Raw genomic sequence first — 23994 nt, forward strand, 5'->3', positions numbered from 1 at the left:
CTTGATGACTTAGTTATGTAATCTCCCTTTAAAATGATAGATTTACATGATTATTCTTAACAAAATGCTGACATTTTTTGGGGCTCTTGTTCAACATAGCCTAAATCATATCAGAAAACAAATCTGTGTTACTTATTGTTATACAGTTGAAGTCAGAAGTTTACATATACCTTAGCCAAATACATTTAAACTCAGTTTCTCATAATTCCTGACATTTAATCCTAGTAAGAATTACCTGTTTTAGGTCAGTCAGGATCACCACTTTATTTTAAGAATGTGAAAAGTCAGAATGATTTATTTCTGCATTTATTTATTTCATCACATTCCCAGTGGGTCAGAAGTTTACATAAACAATTTAAAGGCAATGCTACCAAATTGAGTCTAACTTGGGTCAAATGTTTTGGGTAGCCTTCCACAAGCTTCCCACAATAAATTGGGTGAATTTTGGCCCATTGAGCTGGTGTAACTGAGTCAGGTTTGTAGGCCTCCTTGCTCACACACCCTTTTTCAGTTCTGCCCACACATTTTCTATAGGATTGAGGTCAGGGCTTTGTTATGGCCACTCCAATACCTTGACTTTGTTGTCCTTAAGACATTTTGCCACAACTTTGGAAGTATGCTTGGGGTCATTGTCCATTTGGAAGACCCATTTGCGACCAAGCTTTAACTTCCTGACTGGTGTCTTGAGATGTTGCTTCAATATATCCACATAATTTTCCTGCCTCATGCCATCTATTTTGTGAAGTGCACCATTCCCTCCTGCAGCTAAGCACCCCCACAACATGATGCTGCCACCCCCTTGCAAGCCTCCCCATTTTCCTCCAAACATAACGATGGTCATTATGGCCAACCAGTTCTATTTTTGTTTCACCAGAGGACATTTCTCCAAAAAGTACAATCTTTGTCCCCATGTGCAGTTGCAAACCGTAGTCGGGATTTTTTATGGAGGTTTTGGAGCAGTGGCTTCTTCCTTGCGGTTATATCGATATAGGACTAATTTTACTGTGGATATAGATACTTTTGTACCCGTTTCCTCCAGCATCTTCACAAGGTCCTTTTCTGTTGTTCTGGGATTGATTCGCACTTTTTGCACCAAAGTACGTTAATCTCTAGGAGACAGAACGCGTCTCCTTCCTGAGCTGTATGACGGCTGCGTGGTCCCATGCTGTTTATACTTGTGTACTATTGTTTGTACAGATGAATGTGGTACCTTCAGGCATTTGGAAATTGCTCCCAAGAATGAACCAGATTTGCAGAGGTCCAAAAAAAAAATGGAGGTCTTGTTGATTTTCCCATGTCAAGCAGAGGCACTGAGTTTGAAGGTAGGCCATGAAATACACCCACAGGTACACCTCCAATTGACTCAGGCTAATTGACATGATTTATCAGAAGCTTCTAAAGCCATGACATCATTTTCTGGAATTTTCCAAGCTATTTAAAGGCACATTCAACTTAGTGTATGTAAACTTCTGACCCACTGGTATTGTGATACGGAAAATAATCTGTCTGTAAACAATTGTTGGAAAATGTACTTGTGTCATGCACAAAGATGTCCTAACCAACTTGCCAAAACTATTGTTTGTTAACAAGAAATTTGTGGAGTGGTTGAAAAACGAGTTTTAATGACTCCAACGTACGTGTATGTAAACTTCCAACTTCAACTGTATATTACACATCTGAATGTCACCCTCTTCCCTTGGCATCCCTAGAAGGCCCATAATACAACCCTCACATGGACTAACACACACACACACCTCACATGGACACAGCTGTAATGGTTTGCCCACCTGGCAAATTCCTGTGTCCTGGAACAAACCAGGCAGCTTTTAATACTCAATATTGTCAAACTGTAGGATCAACCACTTCCACGGTGTACGGTCTGCCCATGTCCTAGCATAGCAGCTAAGAGCCATGTGGCTCCATCCCCCTCACTCAGTAAGAACTCCTAAATACACCACTTCACTACACCAAGCCAAATCAGTCAATGCAATGCTGAGGAGATCCCTCTTTGTTGAATGAAACAAGTTTCCAGGGTTGGGGTTGCTCTGTAATTCCAATTCAATTCTTGAATTTGAATTGGCCACACCTGACAGGAAGCAGCAATTGAAATGAATTTGCATTAAAGAAAGTTGAATTAAATTAAATGAATGAATTGTATTTATTTTGAATTGCTTTGAATTATATTCCACTTCCTTCAATTAAAATGAAATGAAAATCCTGCTTCTTTTGGGGTGTGGCCTATTCAAATTAAATTCAGAAATGTTTAATTGACACAAACCCTGCAGGGAACGCTAGGCCTAATGAGATTGTAGGGTTGACAAGTGCTTGTTCTGTGAAAGACAAAAATATGCTTCATTGTTGTAATTGTATTTTTGTAACAGTGAGTCTTAGTGTTGTTAAATAGACGGTGCATCGTTCTCGGTTTGAAGATGTCTCTCCCTGTACTTGACCACCAACTGATGAGCTTGCCTTTGTTGTGTTGGCATTGTGGACAATGGCCTCTTTTCTAAGAAGCTGTGACAGTCTATTTTCCTTTCAACTGGCTGAAATTAGATGTGGTTTTCTATCAAAAACAGGAAACCAGACCTCCACAAAATAAATCCAGTTTAACGAGACCCAGTTTGGATGTGACGGCACACAATCTTTGCTAAAATTAAGGTGGTTTTCCTCTGCTATGAGAAGGGCCTCCTTGCTGTGATATTAAACTGTGTTGTGTACTGTTTTTGTGTTCACAAAGTTAGATTGAACGGGATCTTAAGCACTTACAAATTTGTACAAACATACTGTACGAATTGGAATTCGTAACTTATCATATAAACGTCAGGAGAGGGAAACAAATTGCAGGATGTAACATATCATTGTGAAAATGTAATTGTGAAAATTTTGGGGGACCAGTTTTCGATAGTGAGCACTACTTTCAGAACTACTTCCTGAAATGATACAAAACCTCTGTAGTATCACTTTAACTTCTAAAAGGAATTTAAGACAAGTGTTGTCTTAGCACAGGGGTCCAACAAATACAGTATTTCCATTGTGTTTAATTTCTTAGTTTTTCCATTTCTTCACCATACACATCAACCATCACCTCTACAACTTCAAGGGCTAAACTATAGGAGTGTGCCAAACTTCAAGTACATTCCATTGGAGACTGCACTGTACTGGTATTACTATTATTTGTTCATTCAAATGTGACCTTAGCATCAAGATAAGGGTTAAATTCCATTACAATTCAGTAAACTGAAATTCCAATTCCCCAAATGCTTCGTACTGAGAAAAATGTGGAATTGGCGTTTGTTTACCTCCGGAGTTGATTGAATTGAAATGGAATTGCCCCAACCCTGCAAGATACAGTGGGTTGTAAAGCCTTCAACAAGCCTGACTTGTGAATGAAGCATACACACAAGAACAAGCTGATGTAGTTTTCCAACCTGTGCGTTTGCAAATGTGTTACAGTATTGATGTCGCTAACCAGTAGCCTAAACAGTCAACTGTGGTTCAAATCAAAGTGTATTGGTTGTGTACACAGTTTTGCTGATGTTATAGTAGGTGCAGCGAAATGCTTATGTTACTAGCTCCAACAGTGCAGTAGAATGTCTGAACGTCAATGATGTTCAGTTATTATTTCACTCAACTGACAACTAAACCAATACTGCAATTTAACATGAGAAAAATCTGTATGGTGAATTATTTTGTCAATAAAAGCTATGTATGACTTGCCTGGTTAAATAAAAAATACAAATAAAATGTTCAGACTCATATTCTTACAAGAGTTTACACAACCTACATATAACAACCATTTTCATATAAAAGGAGAGTCTTAAAATACAGTCAATGAACAGATGCATATTCTCTGGCAACAGATTAAGAACACGAACACTCACAAAAAACAGCAACATCTGTTGTCTTTTGATTTTCAGAAAGCGGAGAACCACACCAGGGTTCTAGAAGAACAGCACAATGACCTAAAAGCCATAAAAGTAATCTTCACACATGCAGACAGACTGGAGGAGACTATACAGCAGCAGTAGGCTTTGCCTTTGAAACAACTTTCCTCAGGATGTGCTGCAGTAGCTTGGTCTCAGATGGTGCTGTGTGGCTTTGAGTCTGGATCAGTGACCTGTTGGGTTGTGCTCTACGTGTCTGTGCTTTGCGTCTGTAGCTGCGGTCTGGTCTTCTAAATGTAGGTCTGGATGAGTGACCTGGGGGTCTGGTGCTCTACGTGTCAGTTCTTGCTGCTCTCCCAGAAAGGATGCTGGACATCTGCTGGTCAGACAGGGCCTCCTGCTGGGATAGCCCCATGGCCTGACTGAGGTAGGCGGCCAGGATGTGCTTGCACTGCAACAGGAGGAGGAATGTTAGGGAAGTGATAGTACAATACGTGCGTGTGTGAGAGAGAAAGAGAATAAACCCTGATGAAGGCAGCTTAGTAAATCTATTGCATTGGAGCCATGAGAGTATGCAGCTTTTCTTTTCTGTGTGTCACTCAGACAGAATTGAAGTTCAGGCAAGTTTGCAGAAATGCTTAAAAATGATGATTAATATACAGGTAACTGCCAAAATACTTTCTATTCCATTCACTTCAGTAAATGGGATAGAAAGTACATTGAAAGTAGGTTCTTCCACACAGGTGTGGTTCCTGGGGTAATTAAGCAATAACAACCCATCATGCTTAGGTTCATGTATAAAATGCCATGTATAAAATGCCCAGCTGCCCATTATTTTGGCTAACCATGGCTAGAAGAAAAGATCTCAGAGACTTTGAAAGTGGGGTCTCAAAGGAGCATAGGGGGTTTAAAAGGTGTGTGCGTCAGTCTCAAGTCACCAGAGATCAACCCAATTGAACACTTGTGGGAGATTCTGGAGCGGGCCTGAGACAGTGTTTTCCACCACCAATGAAACAGAATGGTGTCCCATTCCTCCAATAGAGTTCCAGACACTTGTAGAATCTGTGCCAAGGCACATTGAAGCTGTTCTGGCAGCTCATGGTGGGCCAATGCCCTGTTAAGTCACTATGTTGGCAATTCCTTTATTTTGGCAGTTACCTGTATGTATGACTTAAACATTTTTAAATTAATTTTTTACTTATGGTTATTACATTTATAAAACTTAATAACACTTCTACAATGTCAGAATTTGTCATACCAATGTAATAAAGGTAGGCAGAATGTATTATATTCCCAAAACTCATTGGGCAGAAATAAGCTCAGGGAGACTTCTCAGAGTAACAGTACAGTACAGTGGTGTCTCTCCTGCTGGGCTGTGGACCTAGAGCAGGGAGGCAGGGCTGTCATGGTTTGTAGACTGTCCAGGCAATAGGCTCCATCCGAAACCCCCAGTGGAGACTGTGGCACTTCCCCTGGTCTGCCCTAACTGACCCATGACGGGGTCGCAATGACGATGACAGGGTCTGCAATGCCCTTAAAACTACACAGACAGCTCTGGATGTATGTGGGAGAGAGGGGGAGTAGTGTTGTCAACCTCACTGTGAAGTATGGATAGATTCTGTATTCAGGGAAATATTCAGAGGCAGCTGAGGATTTATGGGACTTCAGGGACTTTTTGGCTTTGTGCTCCCGAGAGTCATACGGGATGAACATGTTTAAACACTAGTGCCAGGGTCTTGCTAATAATTAACTGTTATACAGATCAACATGTGACTGCCTTCTGGGGGGGAAACCCTGAATGGTAGAATTCCACATCTTGTCTTGCTCAGTTATGCATGACTAGAACAGGCGGTTTGTGTGTGTGCAGGTTTTGTAGTTTATGGCTGTGTGCTCTATTAATGATTGAAACATGGATTATGTCTGTGTGTTCACCAGCAGGCTCTCGTTCCTCCTGAGCACAGTGTAGGCGAAGGCTGGGCAGGAGCAGTAGTGACAGGAGGTGTAGCAGGTGTACAGCAGCCCTGACCCTCCAATCACCTTCAACAAAACAAACATGGACACAGTCAAAAACAACAGGTAGAAAGTCAAAGGAAGAGCTGGCCAAAACCACAGTTGTTCTGGAGAGTGGATTAATGGAAAAAAATTGGTCACGGAAAGACTCTCTAAAACATATCACAGTGTTGTAGGAGAAGAGCGAGAATGTCTTGTCTTTAGCAAGTACTTAAACAAACCTATCAAACAATGATGTGAATTCTGTTTGTACTGATACTGCATTCGCCTGCCACAGCTTGAGTCAATTCCACACATGTTCACAACAGCTGAGGAGCACTGTAGACAGTAGAGCAGGGTGAGGAATGAGGTGAAACAAGCTCATGACTTCATCTCATCCATCCCTGAGCTCCTCCAACACGTCCTGACACATCCCACTAACCCTGGGGCCTGTTCAGGGGGATGTTACGTTACAGAACATTAAGATAGAAATGTATGGTGTAGAACAGATATGATTGTCTGTCAGATATATGGAATTGTGTCAGTTGTATTCATTCTATTTTTAGAATATAATTCTATTTCATTCTATTCTATTTCTATCACCAACGTTCACAATATCACTGAATAAACCCCTGACATCTGGAAAAGGGATTGTGTCGCCTATGGCCTATGGCCATGCAAACATTTTAAAAATGTATAGTTCCCTTTCTTCCTTGCATATTTCACTGATCTGGCAGAACTAGGATGGAGAAAGGTTGTCTTCACCTATCTAATCATTTCAGATCAGCATTCCAACTTAAGGAAGGAGAGGAAGTATGCATTTTTAATGAATCCAAATGTAAAACATGTATTGGGTTTTAAAGTGGAAGACAATAATTCCATGGAGCTAGACAACTGGCTCCAAATATTGAATATAGGCTACTCCAACACCGTAGCTGTAAAGTCTGGCACTCAAGATAGGGGTAGACATACTTTGTGCCAGACTCTCAGCTTCAGCCCCATTCTGAAGATGACGCATAAGGGCATTAATTCAGAGGAACTCTGCCTCGTCACCACAACTAATGACTCTCAACATGACAGAAACAGGCTCCATTATTCCCCAGCCAAGACAAATTCACAGCTATGGAGTCCCTCTAAATCACCTTCACAGTGATCTACAAAATAAAACACCTCATTTGTAGAAAAGTGACGCTTCATTATAAATGAGTAACTCTTCAGGGAATATTACATTGCGTCGATTTAAAAAAGTGACAAAAGCAGAGTTGTGAGACTGTGAGCCACCCAGCTGAGGGTACCGGAGGGAGACTGTAACCTAGGGTGTGTACTTGTTCACTCCCCCTCAAGGATTTAAGAACATTAAATTGGCATAAGAATACCAAAATGGTAGACACTATCTGCACACCAACTCAATGATTTTTTAAATACACTAGTTGAGGGTGAGTGAACAGGCGCACACTTCAGGGAGAGGGGAAGAACGGAAAATTGGCTCAACATATGGCGGATTGGCCATAGAAATATAATCTATTGTATTTCTATGGGACCGGCCTAGGTCAATCGGTGATGCTGAAGCCTCTAAAGCATTAGTCATTGAAAACCAGCTCACATTTGGGTCTTTTTGTCCTCTACTTGCATTTCAGAATGTGTCTCCACTTCTGAGCTCTGGCCACAAAGCAAACTTGGTAGGCCCAACACAAAACCACACTTAAACGCTCCCTGATATTCTCCTTCCACTGTTTGGAACCTGTCTAAGCTATCCTAGCAGGGGATTCCACAGTCAGCTAGAAGCGTTACATACTCTTCAATCTCAGTAAACGAAACATGAGATTCAGCTCCAGCGTGGACTGGAGTTGGAGCTACCATTTTTATGGTAGGAATGCCAGGTTCACACAGGACTACATAGAGGCAAGCCATCATGTGCCAGAGAGCTCCAAAGTTTGGAGGGACGGCTCTGTCATCAGTTCGTCACTGCCAGATCCAGTTTCAGTTGCAGCCCGTCAGGGAAGACTATAGAGGACTGCCATGGTTTGTGGGAAGTCACGACAGGCACGGGGCTGATGATGCATCTTACTCAAGGCTTCAGACTGCATCATAACTAGGGTTGCACATTCTGGGGATTATTCAGAGGTGGAAACTTTCCGTGGAAATTAACGGGAATATATGGGAATTAACAGAAATATATGCAAATTAATATTAATATCATTTAAAAGTAGATATTTGCATTGGATATATTTACCATATCATATGGAGACAGAAACATAAACCTTTTACCTCATCATAAGTAGACATAATTGCAAATGATTAAATCCTTCCAATATATTTATATCGCACGGTGTTTCAACATAACAGGTTGAACTTTAATTAAATGAGTTGACTCGTCACATGGGATGATTTCACTGAACAACAGAAAGGGAATATTGAATGATCCCCAATGATCCTTCTCATCTCTCAAAAACGTTTAACATATATCTGCAAAATGATTGCCTAGAAACTAAAGCTTTGGTTGTCTTCCTCTCAGGCTTCCATGTCTTCTCCCTGGACCTCTTCAATGTCCACCTCTTGAACATCAGACTCATAACTTTCCAACCTTGTTGAGGATGGCTCGTTGTCAGGCCACCAATTTTTCAACCCTTGTATTGGTCAGCCTGTTGCATGCTTTGGTGTGTGTTCCCAAACAAGGACCAGTTGCGCTTTGAGGCCGCTGATGTTGGTGGGATTTGGAGGATAATAGAGGCAACAGGGGAAAGAGCATGCATACACAAAGTCCCTTCCACCAGGTGGCTGATGAGATATGTTGGCATGACTACCATATTGCATCTCCATCCCAAAGCCCTTGATTGGAAGTGTACTTCGCCAGACTGCCAAGAACCTTGCCCTCATCCAGGCCAAGGATACCATAGGCCTTGTTGATCTCTGCACCAGACAGGATGATATTGCCAGCATACTTGGGGTCCAACATGTATGCTGTGGCGTGTATGTGCTTCAGGCAGAAGTCCTCACGCTTTTTGATGTATTTCAGAACTGTAGTTTCCTCTGCTTGGAGCAACAGTGAAGTGGGCAAGGCAGTATGGATTTATTCTCTTACATCTGCAAGCAGAGTCTGAACATCAGACAGGATGGCATTGTCTCCCTCAATCCGTGCAATGACTACTGCCATTGAGGAAAGTTTCCGACCCTTTGCTACCCTAATCATAACTCTGGATTATTTGTCTAGATTTGTCATAAAGGGGTGAAAAAGTGTTTCCCCTACATTTATTTAGTAGTGGTGGACCACCACTTCAAAAGAATATACTGTATATAAAATGTTTAAAAAAATTCTGGATGGTAAAACGTTTTCAGTGTAAAGTTAAGACTCAAACCAGATATAAAGTATGTAGAAAATACAGTACCAATAAAAACATTTGGACACACCTACTCATTCAAGGGTTTTTCTTTATTTTTACTATTTTCTACATTGTAGAATAATAGTGAAGACATCAAAACTATGAAATAACAAATGGAATCGTGTAGTAACCAAAAAAAGTGTTAAAAATATATATTTGAGATTCTTCAAAGTAGCCACCCTTTGCCTTGATGACAACTTTGCACACTCTTGGCATTCTCTCAACCAGCTTCATGAGGTAGTCCCCTGGAATGCATTTCAATTAACAGGTGTGCCTTGTTAAAAGTTAATTTGTGGAATTTCTTTCCTTCTTAATGTGTTTGAGCCAGTTAGTTATGTTGTGACAAAGTAGGGGTGGTATACAGAAGATAGCCTTATTTGGTAAAAGACCAAGTCCATATTATGGCAAGAACAGCTCAAATAAGCAAAGAGAAACCACAGTCCATCCTTACTTTAAGACATGAAGGTCGTTCAATGCGGAAAATGTCAAGAACTTTGAAAGTTTCTTCAAGTGCAGTTGCAAAAATCATCAATCGTAATGATGAAACTGGCTCTCATGAGGACTGCCACAGGAAAGGAAGACCCAGAGTTACCTCTGCTGCAGAGGACAGGTTCATTAGAGTTACCAGCCTCAGAAATTGCAGCCAAAATGAATGCTTCACAGAGCACAGATAAATGCTTCACACACTTTCCTCATGTCTGCAAATGTATTACAAATAAAATATCACATTTACATGAGTATTCAGACCCTTTATTCAATACTTTGTTGAAGCACATTTGGCAGTGATTACAGCCTTGAGTCTTTTTGGGTATGACTATACAAGATTGGCACTTTCTCACATTCTTCTCTGAAGATCCTCTCAAGCTCTGTCAGGTTGGATGGGGATCGACACTGCACAACCAGAGATGTTCAATCGGACTCAAGTCCGTGGTCTGGCTGGACCACTCAAGGACATTCAGAGACTTGTCCTGAAGCCACTCCTGCGTTGACTTAGCTGTGTGCTTAGGGCTGTTGTCCTGTTGGAAGGTGAACCTTTGCCCCAGAGGTCTTGAGCGCTCTGGAGCAGGTTTTCATCAAGGATCTCTCTGTACTTTGCTCTGTTCATCTTTCCCTCGATCCTGACTAGTCTCCCAGAACCTGCCACTAAAAAATATCCCCACAGCATGATGCTGCCACCACCATGCTTCATCATAGGGATGGTGCCAGGTTTCCTCCAGACGTGACGCTTGGCATTCAGGCCAAAGAGTTCAATCTTGGTTTCATCGGACCAGAGAATCTTGTTTCTCATGGTCTGAGAGTCCTTTAGGTGCCTTCTGGAAAACTCCAAGTGGGCTGTCATGTGCCTTTTACTGAGGAGTGGCTTCCATCTGGCCACTCTAACCATATAGGCCTGATTGGTGGAGTGCTGTAGAGATGGTTGTCCTTCTGGAAGGTTCTCCCATCTCCACAGAGGAACTCTAGAGTTCTGTCAGAGTAACCATTCGGTTCTTGGTCACCTCCCTGACCAACATCCTTCACCCACGATTGCTCAGTTTGGACGGGTGGCCAGCACTAGGAAGAGTCTTGGTGGTTCCAAACTTCTTCCATTTAAGAATGATGGTGGCCACTGTGTTCTTTGGGACTTTCAGTGCTGCAGAAATATTTTGGTACCCTTTCCCAGATCTGTGCCTCGACACTATCCTGTCTCGGAGCTCTACGGACAATTCCTTCAACTTCATGGCTTGGTTTTTGCTCTGACGTACTGTCAACTGTGGGACCTTATATAGACAGGTGTGTGCCTTTCCAAATCATGTCCAATCAATTGAATTTACCACAGGTGGGCTTCAATCAAGTTGTAGAAACATCTCAAGGATGTACTTGAGCTCAATTTCGAGTCTCATAGCAAAGGGTCTGAATACTAATGTAAATAAGGTATTTCTGTTTTTATTTTTGATAAATTTGCAACATTTTCTAAAAATGTATGGGGTATTGTCTGTAGATTGAGAAGGGGAAAAAAGTATTTAATCCATTTTTGAATAACGCTAAAGTGTAACAAAATGTGGAAAAAGTAAAGGGGTCTGAATACTTTCCAAACACACTGTATATTGCTATTCTGCCTTTAACTTGACCCTGGTCTGATTCTCTGTGCCCTGTCACAACAGACTGAACGAACCCCATATTCTCATGGAAAAGGTCACCTGAATGTATGATTGAGTCAATGTGGCAAACAGACAGTATCAACCTATGAGCACCCTCTTAGAAAAAAGGGTTCCAAAACAGTTATTTGGCTGTCCCCATAGGAGAACAACTGTTTTTGGTTCTAGGTAGAACCCTTTTGGTTTCCATGTAGAACCCTCTGTGTAAAGGGTTCTACATAGTACTCAGAAGGGTCCTCCTATGGGGACAGCCAAAGAACCATTTTTAGATTATAGAAAAGAGTGCAGGAAAAGGCTAGTGTATTCATTAGTATCACACCAGACACAATAACAAAACAATGACATGCACAACAGGTCCCAGACTGGCTCTTTTCCCCAACCCAGAGCTACAAAGTAGACCTACTTCCAGAAAAAGGGGGTATAAACTAAGCTCTTCAGACTGAGTTTATTTATCTAGGTCTTATTGCAAGTCAAGCCTCTTCTCAGAAGTGACGTCCAACTGGCTGTGTCATGGTTCTGGTCAGTAAAAACCTGACGTTTTAAGTTTCTCTGACATCATAAAAGCTTTGAGCTGCTGGATAAAAATAGAGGCGTGGGTTGGTGGGATCAGTGCCCAGACGCCTACACAATGTTGCAGAGTGAGTTACCCCAAATCAAGGATCATCAACTTTTCTTGAGCAGACTGGAACATAATTACAAATAATTTGCAAATTGACAGCAAGAAGCCCAAAAACACACACTTTCTTTATAAAACAATATACACTTAGCCCTAGTTTAATTTGGAGTGTTGTCAAATGGAAGAAAAATAGGATGCAGGTGCCATGGCAATCCTCCAACACCAGCATTGTGACACTTGGGCAGTTGCCTCAGGTTCCATTGTTGGATTTCCCATTACAATTGACATGCTGACTGAAATCCCCTGTAGATCAATAAAGTTAAATTCAATTCAGGGAAGAACACAATAATTCCTCCTGGCTAAGAACTCAGGGGAGGAGAGAAACAAATGGTCCTCGACTACTGAATCAAAGTAAATCTTTACTCTCAACTTCCCAAATATAGTCTACCCTCCCTCCCTGAGCCAAAACAAGGCAACTTAACCTGGTCTGGTTCAAGTTATCCCAATCACACTTACTGTACGGATATGTCCCAATACTTCTGAATTAACTATTTTTCCCTGCAGACAGACAGTTCCAGGGATGGATAGAAAACAATAGCTAGGTGAAAATTGCACTCAAATCACGAGAGAAAGTAATCTAAGAGGAACAACATAACTAGCTAGCATCTCTTGATTTTGGGGGTTTATGTTTTTATATAACAATAAAGCCACGGAAATGAGTTACTCCAAAAATATGGGAAGATAGCACAGCTATCTAAATCTTACTCAGACATCTCCTCAGAACACCCACTCACAGCAATTAAAACTGTCACAGTGTCAAAGTGTCCCATTCGACACTTGTATATTTAAAGAGTAAATAGTATTGCAAATGGCGCAACCACACTACATGAATATGGGAAGAGTGTGATATTGGAAGACTTATCTACTTGTTACTGCATAGGCTTTCCAACATTGTTTTTTTCACTCACAGATGTTTTAGGAGAAAACATAATAACTTTCTATGGAAATGTAGAACTGAATTTGTGCCCGGAACCACATCATATTATAGCCTAACCATTTCCAATAAACACCACCTAATTTCACCACAGGAGTCACCAAAAACTTGAGAAGGAGAAAAAACAATTAAGGAATTTATTCCAAAGAAACAGAAACCACTGTCTGTATTTAGCCTCATTGTGTTTTTTCTGTCCCATTTCATAAAAGCTGTCAAAGGCGTTTACAGGAAACTTGGGTCACTGGACAGGCCCTGCTATGACGCAAGAGGACATGGCCTACAGGGACTCTGGGACTGGTAGGGAATGGCTATGGATTAGGTGGTTTTCCATGAGTACAACAGTAATTCATCCGTCCTTACGTGAGGTTCTGGCATTGATGTCAAGTGTTGGGAAGATAATAGCTTCTCATTAGCGTCTCTATAGTATACAAAGAAGGTCAAAATGCTTAAGACTTAGCTGTACATTTTCCTTTCATCGCTCTTTTGTGTGAATCATGGTCGATTGATTACCAAATGTTTCACTAGGTGGTTTATTGGGAAAGTGAGTACTCTAGTGCAAAGTGGGTACCAGATGTTCACCTGATATGCTCTCCGTCCACTGGGGGATGAGACACAGGTGACAGAGCGCTGGTCCACCAGGTCCAAGGCCTGGAGGGCACAGGAGCCAAACACAAACCTCAGCCTGGGAGAGAGACAGGGATAGGGGACAGGCATGGAGAGAGACCCATATTAAGGCTAGCCCTCAACTTCATGTAAAAGTGCTTTTAAATGGAGATATAATGCATATAAAACAACAACGCAGCAATGCATATAAACAAACACCTGAGAGACAGAGCGACTGAGACATTAAGCCTGATAGCATCATTCCTAACACACTCAGCCAATTAGCCAGTGAAAAGCAGGTAATGAAGGAATGAAGAGGTCCTATACCAGGAAAATCACCCTTCAAGAATAACATCATACAGGACAGGATGTGGCTGTGACACAGCCACAGCACCCACTACATCTGGAAATTCTCACCCACCAACCAAGAGGGGAGGGCCCTGCTGTCTGGGTGACGGCATCGCCATCCCACTGTGGAAAGCACATGCCATAAAAGGCCACTCCCTCTCCCACCTCACTGGTTTCCCCAATAAAGCAAATAATCCCCAGGTAAAGATAAAGGTAAAAGGTAATACTCACGCAATAAGCAGGTCATCAGGAACTGCAAAGAAAACACACCAAAAAAACAGTGATGGGGTTAGAATAATTTACTCATTTGGTTTTAAATAGGCTTTAATCTAGAACTTATTGGTAAATCATTCCTCAGAGACATAGCTTACTGAAAAATGAATTTGCAATTTCCTTTCCTTAGTTCTCATGAAGACAGTAATGGATGAGTACTGTAGTAAGGGAGGAGTTGGCTGGCTGGGCTTCTAGAGGAAATAAGGGCTTGACCTCGTTGAAGAAGCGTCTAGCTACTGCAGTTTGTAATATGGTTTTGGAAACATAAGGAACAAGGAATAATAATAAATCATTTTCAGAAAACTAAAAGGTTAAATTACTACACACCTTTATAGGGTCAGGGTTAGTGTTTCCACACTGCCATATCTCCATGTTACAGCACTTTTTTACAGAAGACATTTGGCCACCTGTGCTAAATAGCTATCTAGCGTGCCCCGAACCTGTGTGTTTGTGTAACTGGGGAGGAAGTGTAGTTCATCAACTGGAGGCTCACAGACTATGGCTCTGTGTAAAACTGCTACAGTGTATCTATTTTATTTTAAATATTATTTCTCGCTGATATGAACGATAAGGGGCAAATCAGCATACGTTTCGATAAACCGTTTATTATTATTTAAGTTTCTAAACGTTAAAACACAGCGCCGGAATTGTAGTTTACAAGCAGCCAATCGTGGGCGAAGCTAACCACTGAAAACCCTAAGGATAAGAAGCAGTGGTGGTCGGTGCCGTTTAATATATTTTGTTTATGAGCATGGCCTTTTCTATTACAGCATATTGGACGAATGTCATTCATATTCCATTCACCCAGCTCAATGTAACATCAATAGATTTAGGATACTCTCATTTTCCCTATACCCATCATGTGGTTGCTACAACCTAGCCTATGAATAAAAGTTTACAACGTAGGTGCACAGGTCGAGAGAATTTTGAATAATCAAGGTGACAGACACATTAAAAATGTTTGTACCTTTATTTATACAGGTTTTTGTCATTGAGATTAAATCTATTTTTCAAGAGAGACCTGGTCCAACAGCAGCAGGGGGAACAAAGTTTCAGACAAAATAACTTACATACACTAACACAACATTGAACAAAACTATAGACACACATACAGTACAACAATTACATATTACGTAAAGAAACACAAATGGCATAACTGAAAAACAGCTGTCCTAAAGACAATTACACATCTATGATATTTACATTGACCGAGTGTTTAAACTCCACCAATGTGACTAGATCATCACATTTTTTTAATGTTCAGAAGAGAATTCCAGGACCACAGAGCTGAGTAACTAAAACTATTTGTACCATGACCTCATTTTTGGTAGGCGGGGGTCTAGATCATCAGGGCTAGGGGATTTCTTTCTATCAATATCTTTCAGGGCTTCAAGCACTTCTGAAACAGAGAAGGATAAGAAGGGGAACCTGACGAAGGAGTGCACAGGGGTGTCAGGTAAATTGACAGGGGGCTCATTTATACCTTTAACCTTTTCAAATAAACTGCCTGCATCAAGAAAATGCTGATGTAAGGCTTTCAGAATAGAGTTTCTCTCAGTTACAATCTGTGTGTCTATCAATAGTTGTTTGTGTATCTTTTTTGCACTCCAAACCATTCACTACTTGCCAAAATTCTGAAGGATTATTTAAATTATCCAAAGTAGATTTAAGGTAGTGGTCTGCTTTCAGTTTTCGGGACATAGCCACACCCAGATTTCAAAGATGTTTAAAAGCCTTCCAATCATCCGCCAAACCAGACCATCTTGCTTTAGCCCACATGGTATTCGGTTCCCTTATGATTTTAGTAAGTTCCTCAGTAAACCAAGGGTTCTCTCTGCCCTTAATCCTGCATTTTTTAAAGGGGCATGCCTATTGCATACACCCTGTAATGCGTTGTGGAAGTAAGAAAAGGCTAATTCAACATCTGGGGTTAATTCTATTCTATTCCATTCAATGCTAAATACATATTTTCGTACTGACACGTGAGATTGCTTAGATATTTTACCATCTCTCACACAGGCAATAGCAAAGTGATCACTTATAGTGGGGCAAAAAAGTATCTAGTCAGCCACCAATTGTGCAAGTTCTCCCACTTAAAAAGATGAGAGGCCTGTATTTTTTATCATAGGTATACTTCAACTATGACAGACAAAATGAGGGAAAAAAATCCAGAAAATCACATTGTAGGATTTTTAATGAATGTATTTGCAAATTATGGTGGAAAATAAGTATTTGGTCAATAACAAAAGTTTATCTCAATACTTTGTTACATACCCTTTGTTGGCAATGACAGAGGTCAAAAGTTTTCTGTAAGTCTTCACATGGTTTTTACACACTGCTGCTGGTATTTTGGCCCATTCCTCCATGCAGATCTCCTCTAGAGCAGTGATGTTTTGGGGCTGTTGCTGGGCAACACATACTTTCAACTCCCTCCAAAGATTTTCTATGGGGTTGAGATCTGGAGACTGGCTAGGCCACTCCAGGACCTTGAAATGCTTCTTACGAAGCCACTCCTTCGTTGCCCGGGCGGTGTGTTTGGGATCATTGTCATGCCGAAAGACCCAGCCACGTTTCATCTTCAATGCCCTTGCTGATGGAAGGAGGTTTTCACTCAAAATCTCACGATACATGGCCCCATTCATTCTTTCCTTTACACGGATCAGTCGTCCTGGTCCCTTTGCAGAAACACAGCCCCAAAGCATGATGTTTCCACCCCCATGCTTCACAGTAGGTATGGTGTTCTTTGGATGCAACTCAGCATTCTTTGTCCTCCAAACACGACGAGTTGGGTTTTTACCAAAAAGTTCTATTTTGGTTTCATCTGACATTCTCCAAATCTTCTTTTGGATCATCCAAATGCTCTCTAGCAAACTTCAGACGGGCCTGGACATGTACTGGCTTAAGCAGGGGGACACGTCTGGCACTGCAGGATTTGAGTCCCTGGCGGCGTAGTGTGTTATTGATGGTAGGCTTTGTTACTTTGGTCCCAGCTCTCTGCAGGTCATTCACTAGGTCCCCCCGTGTGGTTCTGGGATTTTTGCTCACCGTTCTTGTGATCATTTTGACCCCACAGGGTGAGATCTTGCATGGAGCCCCAGATCGAGGGATCAGTGGTCTTGTATGTCTTCCATTTCCTAATAATTGCTCCCACAGTTGATTTCTTCCCAGCCTGGTGCAGGTCTACAATTTTGTTTCTGGTGACAGCTCTTTGGTCTTGGCCATAGTGGAGTTTGGAGTGTGACTGTTTGAGGTTGTGGACAGGTGTCTTTTATACTGATAACAAGTTCAAACAGGTGCCATTAATACAGGTAACGAGTGGAGGACAGAGGAGCCTCTTAAAGAAGAAGTTACAGGTCTGTGAGAGCCAGAAATCTTGCTTGTTTGTAGGTGACCAAATACTTATTTTCCACGATAATTTGCAAATAAATGCATTAAAAATCCTACAATGTGATTTTCTGGATTTTTTACAGGCCTCTCTCATCTTTTTAAGTGGGAGAACTTGCACAATTGGTGGCTGACTAAATACTTTTTCCCCCCACTGTATGTAATTTGCAAAAATACCAGAAGCATTAAATCGATGAGGAGTATTGGTTAAGACCAAATCAATCAAAGAGGATTTCAGAGGATACTATATATTCAATTTAGTTACACTGTTGTCAATCTGAGTGAGATTATAGGTATTGCATAGAATTTAGAGTTGATCAAAGCTAGATGATAACCAATCCTGACCAATCCTGACTCAGATCACCTATCAAGACAAACTCTTGCACACTCTTGTCTGTATCTAGCTGATCCAGGGTGTAATCATTAGTCCAACAGTTGGACACATTTTTTTATTGGACAAAATTCAGGTATGTTTATCTCCATGTCGTTCCATTTGAATCCGTTTAAGAAACATTTTTCAACAGAATACACCCCTGATCACAGGCAAACACAATTTACTTTCCTAGCAGCCACATACAAACAGCATGATCCCTTTGATCGTTGCATAATTCCTTCTCACATCTATGCATTCTCTTCTTCTCACCTTTTCACTTTGCTTGTGGACTTAAGTGCACAACACATCAGCTGTCTGTGACCATGTGAAAAAAACTTTGCAAGCCAAACCTTAATATCATAACCGCAACACACAGCCTACATAATTGTCATTCTATTAACATCATAGTCAACATAGCTAATACAACTAATGTGTTACTAAACCCACTACAATCATGCAGTACAGTGTACAGTCAGCAGCAAGCAGTTTAGCAGTTACACCAGCGGGTTCCGGTGGCAATAAATAAATAAAATAAAAACGTACCTTGACTTGAATGTGTTCCAGGGTTGGATAGCCATAGCCAGCTAGCTAACATAGCATCCCTCTCTGTTTGAGCTTGGTGTTTCAGTAGGCTAAACTAACTAGGTGCAGTCACTAGCTAAGTAAGTGAACGTTTTTGTTTTAAATACAATGATATATAGCTCTTGCATCTCTTTCATTTTTGAAGAAATGAATTTGTTAAAAACTGTTCAACTATTGTCTTTCTCTCTCTTTGAGTAAACTACTCACCACCTGTTATGCACCACAGTGCTAGCTAGCTGTAGCTTATGCTTTCAGTACAAGATTCATTCTTTGATCCTTTGATTGGGTGGACAACATGTCAGTTCATGCTGCAAGAGCTCTGATAGGTTGGAGGATGTACTCCGGAAGTTGTCATAATTACTGTGTCTATGGAAGGGGGTGTGAACCACAAGCCTCCTAGGTTTTGTATTGAAGTCAATGTTCCCAGAGGAGGACAGAAGCTAGCTGTCCTTCGGCTACACAATGGCGCTACCATACAGAGTGCTGTTGAGGCTACTGAAGACCTTCATTGTAAAACAGTGTGTTTTAATAAATTATTTGGTGACATATTTAGCATAGTTTATCTAAAAATAATAACTTTAATAATACTACATACTTAATGAGTATATAGTTCATTTTAGTATACTGTAAACAAATAGTATCCTTTCAGTTGAGCATACTTGCGCCTTTCTCCCGGAAGTTGATGCTGTTGTATGCAACCTCTTTGCTAGCTTGTTAGCATAACAAATTACTAGCTAGACTTCGGGTGTGTTTGTAAATTCAATCTGGAGTGCTAGAGTGTGCTCTAGGCGTTCGTAAATTCAGGGCGTTGTCAGATTGTCCGTTTGTAAAAAGAAAACCAGCCACGTTACGGGCACCGAAGTCTTGCTTCCAGACAAACTAAACACCTTCTTTGCCCGCTTTGAGCATAATATAGTGCCACCAATGCAGCCCTCTACCAAGGAATGTGGGCTCTCTTTCTCAGTGGACGACGTGAGTAAGACATTTAAAAAACGACCTGCCCTCCAGGGCACCTACAGCACCCGATTTCACAGGAAGGCCAAAAAGATCATCAATGACAACAACCACTTGAGCCACTGCCTCATCACCCTGCTACCATCCAGAAGGCGAGGTCAGTACAGGTGCATCAAAGCTGGGACCTAGAGACTGAAAAACAGCTTTTATCTCAAGGCCATCAGACTGTTAAACAGCCATCACTAACATAGAGAGGCTGCTGCCTACATACAGACTTGAAATCAGTGGTCACTCTAACAAATGGATTTCCTGTCACTTTATTAATGCCACTTTAATAAATTATGTTTACATACCTTGCATTACTCATCCCATATGTATATACTGTATTTAATACCATCTATTGCATCTTGCCTATGCTGCTCGGGTCATTGCTCATCCATATATTCATATGTACATATTGTTATTCCATCCCTTTACTTAGATTTCTGTATATTAGGTAGTTGTTGTGGAATCGTTAGATTACTTGTTAGATATTACTGCACTTTCAGAAACTAGAAACATAAGCATTTCGCTACACTTACACAATAACATCTGCTAACAACGATTCGATTTGACATCAGGAACTTTTTGCATCCTACCTAAATCCATACTATGACTAATAATCATAATACATACTCAATGTACGTCACAAATATTATGGTTAGCATGAGTATTCGAACACAGCTATGGTCGCTCTGTTTCGAGCTCCAAGACAACTTTGCAGTATTTGTGTGTGTTATTTCTTACATTATTTGCTCAGAACGTTTATGATATTTTTGTATTTCTATTTTTGGGGAAGTGTGTGTATTGTTTACTATTGCTGTACCGTTGGAGCTAGAAACATACGCATTTCGCTGCACCTGCGAAAACATCTGCAAAATATGTGTGAGCGACCAATAAAATGTTATTTTACTTAAAATCATAGGAGTCTCAATGGTCCATCTGACAACGACCATAAAACAAAGCCATAACAACAGTGCCATCTTCTGGCTGGCATGCCCGACTAGAGACTTGACAGATGAGATTCTGTTCAAGGAAAACTGTAACTCACTTTTAGTTTTCTCTTGGTATGTCTTCTGTATGTCTTTGAAGAGTTGTTCGGCCACCGTAGGTAAAAATGAAGGCATCTCAAAAATTAGCTACAGCAAATATACCAGAAAACGTTCATGGGCAAAGCGCACGAGATACAAAATTGATCAGAGGTCAACCAGTCGATATAGGTTGGTCAAAGTACTGAGTTGTTTACCTCATTAGTTATTGATCTACTAGAGGGAAATTTAAAAATAATAACATAGCTAGTTAGCTAAAACTCCCGGGTATTTTTCCAACTGGTTTTGTTGCGTTGTTCTTCGGGGGGGAAGTAAGCTATGTATTGGCGCCACCATCAGGATGGGAGGGTAAGTTATTTTAACTTGCAACTACTGTAGTCAAGTGTTTGACTATTTGTAACCTTGTAGATGGCGCCAAAATTCAATAGAAAACATTCGATATTAGTAAAAAATGTGACTGGAATGTCCTACTCAAATAAATTTTTATTTGTCACATGCCCCGAATACAACAGGTACAAAACGTTCTGCAACTAAAACGAGAGTTTGTATTCGACAAATTCAGCTACACTGTAGGTCCCTCCCAGGTTCGTTCCGTTCAAGAAATGGGTGATATAAAATCTGAATGCACTACCAGCGTTTTGAAGTCTGTTTAATAATACTTTCCTGTGGATATTCAGAAATTCCCAGCATAAATGGGACCAACCACCAGACAACCATTAGAGTCAGTTAAAATGTACAGTACCATGTACAGCCATGTACAGTACCAATCAAAAGTTTGGACATGCCTACTCATTCAAGGGTTTTTCTTTATTTGTACTATTTTCTGCATTGTAGAATAATAGTGAAGACATTAAAACTATGAAATAACAAAAAAAGTGTTAAACAAATCAAAATATATTTTAGATTATTCAAAGTAGCCACCCTTTGCCTTGATGACAGCTTTGCACACTCTTGGTATTCTCTCAACCAGCTTCATGAGGTACTCACCTGGAATGCATTTCAATTAACAGGTGTTCCTTGTTAAAAGGTTAATTTGTTGAATTCTATCCTTCTTAATGCATTTGAGCCAGTCAGTTGAGTTGTGACAAGGTTGGTAAAAGACCAAGCTCATATGATTAAATGTCTGAACTGCTATATTTCAGATGGCTAATGGCGAAATCTATCACCTGATGGTTTATCCGGCAAAGGTTTTTCTCTAGCTGCTTTATTCATATTTCTTGTTGCATGTTTAGGTTGTATTTATCGCATAATATTACTGGGATGAATTTGAGTCCTATGCGAAAGTGGTAGGATGTTTAATGTGAGATGAAATATGTGTGTAGACTTCAGTTTAGCAATCCTAGCTGGGTACTTGCATTCAGTTCCTCCAATTACATTTTATGAATAGCGAAGATGCATTCAATTTGAGGAATTCAGATATGACATAATTTTTAGCACTGTTCCTAAACTACGGCGCGCGACATGGTTCAATGGAGTTGTTGGCCATACTACTGACTGCAAGTGAGTGGAGGAGGTGAGGCCAGACAGAGTAGTCATCTGCTCTGACTCATGTGCACCACTGATGAGTATCAATTTGGTTATGTCTCAGAGCAGACAGGATGTATTATATGAGGTTTTGCAGTGCTTGCATAGGGTGAAACAGATAGGGGTCTTTGTCATGTTCCTCTGAGTACCAGCTCATGTGAGAGTAAAGGGGAATGAGGAGTTGGATGTGATCGCCAAGCAGGCTATTAAACATCGTAATGTTGAGATGGAATTGTCAATCAGTAAAGCAGAAGTCAATGGGTTAAATAAGAACAGTGGTTCAAAATAAGTTGCAAGAGTTGTGGAACAGGGAGAGAAAGGCAAGACACCTGTATAAGATCCAGGAAAAGGTGGGTGCGGGAAGGTCCTCAGGCCGAGAGAGAAGGGAGGAAAGTGTAGTCACAAGCTGAGACTGGGACACTCAAGGTTCAATAGAACATTAAAATTGGTGAGGAAACATCCGACTGGGAGGTGTGATCATTGTCAGGAGGAGATGGAGACAGTCCACATCAACAACAAACTAGAATGGTCCAAACACACCAAGACAGTCGTGAAGAGGGCACGACAAAGCCTATTTCCCCTCAAGAAACTAAAAAGATTTGGCATGGGTTCTGAGATCCTCAAAAGGTTCTACAGCTGCAACATCGAGAGCATCCGTGGGACCGGTTGCATCACTGCCTGGTACGGCAATTTCTCGGCCTCCGACCGCAAGGCACTTCAGAGGGTAGTGCGTACGGCCCAGTACATCACTGGGGTAAAGCTGCCTGCCATCCAGGACCTCTACACCAGGCGGTGTCAGAGGAAGGCCCTGAAAATTGTCAAAGACCCCAGCCACACCAATCATAGACTGTTCTCTCTACTACCGCATGGCAAGCGGTACCGGAGTGCCAAGTCTAGGACAAAAAGGCTTCTCAACAGTTTTTACCCCCAAGCCATAAGACTCCTGAACAGGTAGCCAAATGGTTACCCGGACTATTTGCATTGTGTGTGTCCCCCCAACCCCTCTTTTACACTGCTGCTACGCTCTGTTCATCATATATATGCATAGTCACTGTAACTATACATTAATGTACATACTACCTCAATTGGGCCGAATAATCCTTCATAGCCAGGATTAAGTGAACTGCTGGGGAAATCTTCAGGGGATGTAGTATTTCATTATGTACTTAGTTTCCTTAGAGAGATGAGATTATTGGGTAGGATTTAGACTGTGGCGGTAATGCACCTTAAAGTTGGTTGCCAACCACCATATAAAATCCACAGAAGAAGAAGAATGGTTCAATGCGCCAATTTGTTTTCTCAAATTGCCGCCGTCTTGGAGCTAGAATTTGGATCATGAATACTGTGCTGATGCCGATACAAAACAACAGTAACGGAGAGCAATGTACAATATGGTGAACTTAGCAAACAAGTCATTTTGGTAAGTATGGGGGCCGCCATCTTTATGTACCCTCACCATTGAACACCAGATATTTCATTATGCAAACAAGCAGACTGATACAATGACATAGTAATTGTCAAGGACCTTCATAGACGTCATACTGCTGATGCTGATAACTCCACACCAGTGAAGTTACTGAAGGTGTCAAAGTCAATCAGTGAGTATCACAAGGTAGTCTAATCATCCACAGTTGGGTCAAATATATTTGCACCCTTGCACTTTTCTTAAATAATTTCCCATTTCTTCTTAAATAAATTAATACATAAAAACATGGTCACCACACCTTGATATTGGATTTATCAAATTAAGCGTTATTTAAACAGCACATTTCAGATATGGAATGCAATGCAATGTGCTGTACAGCAGAAAAATGTATAAGCAATCAAAATAAAAGATTTACTACACAACAAACATAATGTAAAAAAA

The 23994-nt window shown here is 40.9% G+C and overlaps 1 protein-coding gene across 1 annotated transcript; it reads right to left on the reverse strand.

The window, feature by feature from the left end:
• Window positions 1-3018: 3018 nt before the first annotated feature.
• On the reverse strand, window positions 3019-23994 carry zswim7 (zinc finger, SWIM-type containing 7). The gene is made up of 5 exons (XM_021623567.3): window positions 20606-23994; window positions 14181-14202; window positions 13578-13680; window positions 5817-5921; window positions 3019-4335 (listed from the first exon to the last, which is right to left on the reverse strand). Exons 1-5 carry the CDS (start codon window positions 20679-20681, stop codon window positions 4216-4218), a joined length of 426 nt encoding a protein of 141 aa, XP_021479242.2. The 5' UTR covers window positions 20682-23994; the 3' UTR covers window positions 3019-4215.

Source organism: Oncorhynchus mykiss, chromosome 12 (assembly GCF_057628025.1).
Source record: "Oncorhynchus mykiss isolate SJ-2025 chromosome 12, ASM5762802v1, whole genome shotgun sequence".
Lineage (NCBI taxonomy): Eukaryota > Metazoa > Chordata > Actinopteri > Salmoniformes > Salmonidae > Oncorhynchus > Oncorhynchus mykiss.

Excerpts from the sequence above, each read along its gene's own strand:
- zswim7 (XM_021623567.3), bottom strand. The coding sequence starts at position 20,681 with ATGCCTTCATTTTTACCTACGGTGGCCGAACAACTCTTCAAAGACATA. Across the intron at positions 14,203-20,605 it reads ATACCAAGAGAAAACTAAAA|TTCCTGATGACCTGCTTATT; the intron begins GTGAGTTACAGT and ends TTTTCTTTGCAG. Across the intron at positions 4,336-5,816 it reads GGAGGAACGAGAGCCTGCTG|TGCAAGCACATCCTGGCCGC; the intron begins GTGAACACACAG and ends CTCCTGTTGCAG.